Source organism: Phaethon lepturus, unplaced genomic scaffold, assembly GCF_000687285.1.
Source record: "Phaethon lepturus isolate BGI_N335 unplaced genomic scaffold, ASM68728v1 scaffold9656, whole genome shotgun sequence".
NCBI lineage: Eukaryota > Metazoa > Chordata > Aves > Phaethontiformes > Phaethontidae > Phaethon > Phaethon lepturus.
The window spans coordinates 10,186-18,061 of NW_010545525.1; the positions used below are offsets into that span (position 1 = coordinate 10,186).

Here is a 7,876-nt window from a genome sequence, read left to right on the forward strand (position 1 = left end):
ATTTGTGAGCTTCTCTGTTTTGAATTAATTGACTGTTGAACTGAATTAGTGGATCTCTCTACAGGTACAGAAGAAATACTGTGCATAAGGGTTGCTGTTAAAAAAATTGGTTAAGTACCTCAGCTGTAGTTTGGGTTTGTAAGCCAGAGAATTCCCGTAGATCAATTGCTTGCTTTTGCTTTAAAACATGAACAGCGATCCACATGATTAAAAAATGTATTTGATTTTTGTTGTTTTAATGGTTGACTTGAAATCTTGACGTGGCTTGTTGTAATTTTGAGTGTTAATTTAAAAAGAAAAATATTTGATTAAATATCCTGGGAGCTGTTTCTTAGACTGCGATGTGCACACGTCCACTCCAAATACAGTGCATGATAGGGATGTGCAGCTTTCTGTTCCCTGTGGAGGCTGGTAGTTATTTTTTTCATTAGTATCAGCCCAAAAGCATGTTTCCTGCGACTGAATAGGTGGCTGGAAGACCCGTGTGGTCTGAATTCCGGAGGTGACCTCGCCACACGGCAGAGCTTGAGGTGGCCGATGCAGCTGTTGGCTAGTTTGGGGTGCCTAAACAGGGCATAGGCTCTCTGTTCCGAGGTCAGCGCCAACAGCCCCAAACCCTGGGCTCTTTGCTGGGGTGGCTGAGCGTGATTTCACGTGGGGGCTGACGGCTTCTAGTGGCTTGCTGAAAGGGGCAGCCGCATTCCCAGCCTGGTGCTGTCCTCTGTTTCCTGGCGTCTACTCTGGAGCTTGTCTGACCCCCTCAGAGATTAGGTTCGGGTCATTAAGCCAGCAGAGAACTAACCAAAAAAAACCAAGTGAAAAAGTCTTCTAACCTTTCAGCAAGCTGGACCAGCTAACAGGGCTAGACAAAGAGCCAAGCCAGGCCAAGGGAAGAAGTGGAACCTCCCTGTTCGGGGGCAGCACACCACAGCCTGACGCTCCCCCTCCATCAGCTCAGTGAGAACTGCAGCTCTATTGAGTTTCAGAGGATTACAAAAATAAATTTATTACGGATGATGATGCTAAGGCTGTAGAGCCTTTAAAAGAGGAAAAAACAGAGCGGTGTGATCTGTAAGATGCAGCCAGCCGTGTACTGGCGAGAACGTGGTACTGCTCTCTGAGCACCCGGGCCAAGGCTTCCCGCAAAGGCGATGCGGCTGCCCATAACCACCGTCAGAGATGCATGATGATGCAAGGGCTTTCTAGCGAGGCTCATCCGACAGCAGCGGCACATGTATTTTTCACCGTGTAAAGCCAGTGTGGGGGCTGGATTAATCCCTTACACAAAAGGAGGAGTGAATTTAGCTGTGCCTAGCGGGGCACTTGGTGGCTTTTCTGGTTTTTTTTTTGAAGGTGCTGTTTCATAGGGGGCTGAGTGCCACAGTGAGATGGGAAGCTGGTCCGTCAGGATGACACGGGTTCTTCCTGCTGCTCTTTCTCGTGGTCAGGAAGGCATTGCTCACGCTTCGCCGCGGTGACTCGGGGTGTTTGAGAGTCAGCAGGTGGAAGATGCTTATAAACTGTAACGCCAGTGGTACGGTATGGCTAGGAGCTCTGACCTTGACAGAAAGAAGCTTATGGTATGAATATAGTGTATGGTAATTCATTCTCACTCAAGGTATACTTAACAGAGTTGGCCTGTTGTAAGCAGAGACTGAAACTTTTTTTTAACTGATCAGAATAATGGTGCATAGCAGAGGAGGGTGCAAATTCCTGAGGTAGAGGAAGACCCCCAATAAAACAGTATAGGAAAACATTGCCTGCAATTCTTTGAAAACGCTGCTGTACTGAGCTACCTAACGCTGGAGGGACTCAGTGTCGTGTCATGTGGGTGACTATGAAGACTGTTCAAACTTGGACTGGAAAGCTGCTCTTACTTGGTCTGCCAAGTTTGTCTGCTCCGAGGCACAGCGGTGGTGGCAGAGGAGGTGGCATCGCGGCAGACCTTTTCATTAGGTTTCACTACAGGAGGCAGGCGGGGGGAGGAACACTGCTGTATTCTGTCATGATGCAACGTGTCAAGAAAACTTGATGTAGTTGCTGCAAAGGATGTCCAAGACGGCTTGCCTTGCAAACTTCGTAGTTGGTTTCTGCTCAACAGAACATTTCCCAGACATCTGGCTAGCAAACGCTGTATTTCTCAGGATGCAGCCCTAGTGCTAATCTTGCCCATTTTACAATGCATTCTTGCCCTCATGTCCAAAATTAGGGTTGTATTCCACCTGAGCTGAAGGGTTACAAGGCAATTCTCTTCTGAGTTGTTCTGTTCAAGTCCAAGACCTAATGTGAAAAGCAGCCGCCCATTTCCTTCTTGCTTTGTTACTTTTCATCCACCACAGTACCTTAACACCGGCTTAGTGTCCTTTCTGAAATAACTCTTGCAGGTGGAACTCTTCTAATTATTTTTTTTTCTTTTTATTTGAGAAAGTAAATGCTACAAACAATCAAATCACTTAATTCTTTTAAGCTGTTGTATAATATGTTGAGGCTGCAGATTTAATATGTTTAAATAAAAAAGCTAGCTAACGTGGAAGGTTTTGTACTGGCACAAAACAGGAATTATTCTTCCTCCAAGAATGATTATAAGTGGCCCCAACCCTGACTTTTTCCTTTGCAAGGGGAAGTCCAAATAGGATGTGATTTTTAAAAAAAAAAAAGTTTGTAATCTCTGGTGACTAACCTTGCCTGGGCTTCTTTTCCACGCCTCTTCCACTCACTTGACGTCATACTATTTTTGTCCCTTTCTAGCTCATTGACACAATTGCCTCAGAAATCGGAGAACTGAAACAGGAGATGGTACAGACAGACCTCACGGTGGAAGATGAATCTGCTGATTTGCGAAGGTGATTAAAATGTTTATTTTCATAGTCCTGGAGGCGTACCATGACAGGAACATTTTTGTTGTGGGTGGCTTTTGTCCGAGCACTTTTCATCCTAGCAGCATAGGGGTTGTAGGTAGTCTTGCTCTCGATTCAAGGAATTTGCCTTGGTGCAGGAGGAGCGACCAGAGAGTCAGTTGTTCTGTGTATTTGCCTTACTATCTTCTAAAAGCAACTGAACTTCACTCCTACTTCCTTGTTATAAACCTTGGATACTGATGAATGTCTAAAGCAGGAAACGATTCTTCCATTGTCTGTGGCAATGAGCTGTGCTTTCACGCTGTTAAGACTAAAAATGTCCGTTGCTTCAAGTGGTTCTGTGAAGATTCAACATACGGCAACTTGATCTATTCATGTTGTCAGGTTAGGAAGTAAAATATTGCCTGTTATGAGCTGATGCGTTTGTGGGTTATGTGTTTTAAGTTCATTTATACGTGAGTATCTTGCATGTTAAAAATAAGTAGATGGGGACATTTCTTTAACCTTAAAATAATTTGAGGTGTGTAATACTGTGCAGATAAAGTTTCATAGAATCACAGAGTCTTTGGCTTGGAAGGGACCTTTTAAGGTCATCTAGTCCAACCCCCCTGCAATGGGCAGGGAAGTTCTGGCTTTTTAAAATAGATCATGCCACAGAGGTGTGGACTGTGGAAATTTGTAACGTTGAAGTTACACCTTTAAGGGGGCATGGTGGGACCCTGGCATTTTGGCTTTGCTATGGCTGTTGTGCTTGATTGGTAATGCCTGTTAAATTGATATCTGGAGGATACTCAGTATTTTAATCATTGTGTTAATAAGAGAACACATTTTTGTACTTTTTTGTTGAAATATTTGTTGCAAGAGGAAAGCAACTGATGCAGGCCTACTGTTTTATCTGACTGCACAGCCTGGGCCAGCTCTGGAGCTGGTGGGCTTTGTTCTTCATGGTAGTGAGCTAATGAAGTGGATAATAATTTGTTACTTAAACTTACATCCATGTTTTTTGGCTTTTTTCTCTCTGGAAATATTTTTAAATGTGCTAAAACTTACTGCAGTATGTGTTTAAATTATTTGCATAAAACATTGAGTAGTACCCTTGCCCAAGTGGCAAAGAACATAAGACAGCTGAACTAATTAAAGCCCTTGGCTATGCCCCTGGCTGCACATCATTCAAGTTTTAAAGCTTTTGAAAGCACAGTTCTTTTACAGGGACAGAAAGGATACTTTCACCATTTCGGTGGATTCTGCTAATTAATTTCAATGACCATTAGCTAATTTTCAGTTAAGAAAAGGCGACTTCTATGTTTGAATACACCATATGCATGAAAGACTAAGATCTACTAGTTCTAAAATCTTGGTGGAAACACTTAGCTGGAAACAGTCAACTAAATCTCCCCATTTTACAGATCCCGGGGATTTTTTTACTCTTTTTTTAAAGGATTTTTTTAAACTGAATTTGTTAATTTTGAGTGCAAAATACCTTTTGACTAAAATATGTAAGTAAAGCTAACATTAAAAAGTGAATAATGCCATTTCCACAACTACCTAACTGAACTCGGTTTCATATTGAAATAATAGCCATCCAATAAAAAAGAAATTCATTCTTTTCTGTCACTTTTAAGACGATAAGTGTAAAATGAGAAATCTGACTAAACTGATTGAGGTCAATTTTTGTATGACTACATAATTCTGAACTGTGTGCTTCTATGTAAGGAAGAAGTTGTATCAAAGTTGGTATAAATTACATAACTAGTAGTGCACTGATATCTTTTGTTTATATAGAACTACAGAGCAAGATTACAGTAATTTCAACTAAGGTTTTCCAGAGTTCTTATTTAAACTAGACTGCCCACAAAGGATGCATTTACTAGCATAACTTTATTTCTTTGTAGTTAGTCTAAAACCTTGTAATTAATGTAGGTTGCTTTTATTACTGTGTGTTCTGCTGTTCGAAGTTGGTTTCTTGATGTGACATCTGGATTTGCATCTAGAGAAATATGAGCTAAAAGGAGTGTCTGTTTTCCTTTCTGGTTTTTCACCTTATATATCCACATGCACCCAGAACAGTTTTAGAAAGGCAGCGGTCGCAAGAGCTCTTAAGCATTGAGGAAAAATAAGCACATGAAATTGTGTGTCTGCAGCTCTAGTGTTGTGGGGTGTGGGTTTTGTTTGGTTGGTTTTGTGGCTTTGTTGGGTTTTTTGTGGTTGTGTGGTGACTTTCAGATTTATACTCGTCCCCCCAGTTATATTTTGGACTTGTCTCCCCTTTTTACATGTATGGCCCAAGCAGTATTGAGAATGATTCAGGTAAGTGGGTCTACAGCTTTGGCTTGTAAGCATGTGAACGCCAGGCATAAAGGGGCTGGTAAAAGCGTGTTTTAAGTGGGACGCTCATGTCATCCCTTTCAATACTCCATGGTGTTTGACGCATGGACTTTTTCACGGCGCAGACGCATGTCTCGGTAATGCAAGTGAGTGGAGCGGTCAGAAAGGGGCATAAATGGGATAAAACCTGACCTGCGCTGTACTGGCGACCTTTGAAAGGGTGACTAAAGAGCTTCTGCATGCAATGGCGGCCCAGGCCCGTGTAGGATGGGGGAGCATGCGTGACATGGCGGGTGGCATCCAGATGGTCTCTTAGGAGGCACTCAGTCTCCCTCGAGGGCCCCAGGACCCCTGGGTGTGTCTGTTGTCTCTGTGAATGACAGTGAGGGGACAAAGCTTGCTGCTGTCCCTCTGTAGGGAAGGCTGTGAAGCCCCAGTTTTCCTGGAGCGTTTGGTGCCTGTGGAATGATTCAGGGATGCTTTGCTGGTGGTGGCAGCTGCTGCAGCTTATTCCCTTCCTGCTCTGCTACCATGACAGAAACAAGGGCAGAACTTCACTCCCTCCCTCACGTTTTGCACTGCACAGCCCTCGGGCCTGTTTCTTCTACCTTTTCCACAGCAGTTATTAACTTCAGTGGAGTTCTCTTCTGTCTTGCATGGTGAATTCCCTCTGTTGTTGTTGACAGGTAGGCAAGTATCCAACAACCTTTTCCCCAGCAGCTTTGTCTTGTCCTTTCAACTGTAATGGGATGGAGAAGAAAGCGGCAGTCCAGCCGCTGAGGAGCGGAGGTAATGCGCAGCAGAGGCTTTCCGTCCTCTCCCAGCTGATGCTCAGTATGGCTGTGTAGGCCAGGGTGGTGCAGTTAAGGCCTGCTGGATTGCAGGATTTACAGGAATCCGGGCACTTTTGCAGTGGGGAATCAAACTGGTTTAACTACGAGGAGCCTTTGGTGGGACTGGAGCAAGGTGCACACTCATCTGCAATTTTAGAAAGATTCACTTTACCTGTCTGTTGCTGTTCTCTTTGTCCTTGTGACTGGGAAAGAAACAAGGAGTATTCCTTGCTGCTGAGTAACAGTGGAGTGGGAGAACTATGAATCTGGACACAGAGCTGTCTTTTGCAAACTATGGCAAAGAGTTGGCAGCAAGGCTTGTGAAGCTGCACCACTGGGGAGATGCTGAGCATCCTGCTGCCGTGGGCAAAGAGCAGACCTTTTCTCTCTCTCTCACTCTGCGTTGGTAACATGATCCTGGTGTGAAAGTACCCTAAAAACAGAGGCAAATCCAGGCAAAAAATGGAGGGAAGGAAATGTGGACACATTCAAATGCAAGTTAGAGTCCTTATCTTCATTATAGTATCAAACCTGGCCTCTCACTATGACCCTCCGCCTGGCTGGTGAGTGTGTCTGGGATGACAGGCTAAACCCAGGGTTGCTGTTTCATTTGGGCTGATAACCACCCTTCTCCATAATGTCAGAGCTGACTGAATCCCTCAAATGTTGTTGGTCGTCTAGGTCCTCCTACAACTCCTCTCATGGCCGCAGAAGGGTGAGTGAGTTCTTCCGCAGAGCGGGGTGGGGGGTTGGCGGGGGTGTAAATCCTACAGCGACTGGCTTAGTTAAATTCAACGCTGCAAAATGGTCGTGCTGATAGGATGTGCACGCAAGCTGGGTGCCCTTTCACCATGTCCAGACCCCAAAGAGAGGAGGTCCATTCTTCAGACTGGTGTTAGTCATTGCAGGAGATTGGGGAGGTTGGTGGTAATTTCAGAGAGCAGATCGGCTTGTTGTCCCAGGTCCCACAAAAAAATGAGAGAAATGTTAGAAGTTTAGGTTTTACAAGGTTAGAGCAAGAAGTATATGTAGGACTTGAGAGACCAAAAGAAGATTGCTGTAGTGAGAGGGAGGGCAGGAGCATTTGCTTTGTAGATGCGTGATCGAGGTGTATGATAGAGCCCCGTGGGCATGAGAGAGAGGATAAGCCTGGTTACAGGCTTCAACCTGTTCCTTGTCCTTTTTACTGTGAGCTAAGTCTAATCAGGATGCAGAACAGCATTGTCTTGGCCGTTAGCTCTGTTTACTTCCCACATGCTTATGGGTTTTCTTAAATCTAAGGAAACTTGCATGAATCATGTATTTTCTTTAATTCATTGTGAGTTGTGTTGAAACTCCTCTCCCACTGCAGAGGAACTAGTGTAGTAGCCCTGCATTAAAGCAGACCATCCGTGGTGTTCTGTGTTTCGATTTTGAGTTTAATGTGACCTAGTCAGATTGTCTTTTTTTGGCAGTCATTGTAAAACAAACAAACAAAAAAACCAACATGGAAAAAGCCAAACAAACCACAAAAAAAAACCCCAAACCCCAAAAGTAAAACCAGGAGAGGAATTTAATTGTTGCATAATATACAGCAGATTTTGCAAGCATCTAAGTTACAGCAACTTCTTATTCTGTACACTTGAATTAATCAGGTGATTGTGAGGAATTGAAAGGGTTCTTCTTTGTTGTGGGATTGGGTTTTTTGTGGGGGGCGGTGGGTGGAATTTTTGTTTTGTTTTGTTTTTAAGTATTCAGTACTCCTGTGCTTGTGAAGTCTCTACCCACTTGCTCTGTGTACAGCAGCTGGCATAATGAAGGTGGTAAATGCTGTTAATGATGCTTACTGCCTGTCCAGAACACGGAGTTCGGCAGCGCTGA

General features: G+C 44.0%; 1 protein-coding gene across 1 annotated transcript in view; it reads left to right on the top strand.

The window, feature by feature from the left end:
* Nucleotides 1–2,754: 2,754 nt before the first annotated feature.
* RIN2 (Ras and Rab interactor 2) overlaps nucleotides 2,755–7,876 on the top strand; it is a 35,147-nt gene continuing 30,025 nt past the window's right edge. Inside the window, exon 1 of the mRNA XM_010288977.1 lies at nucleotides 2,755–2,843. Coding sequence (XP_010287279.1) covers nucleotides 2,794–2,843 — 50 coding nt within the window. The 5' untranslated portion in view covers nucleotides 2,755–2,793. The remainder of the gene's footprint in view (nucleotides 2,844–7,876) is intronic.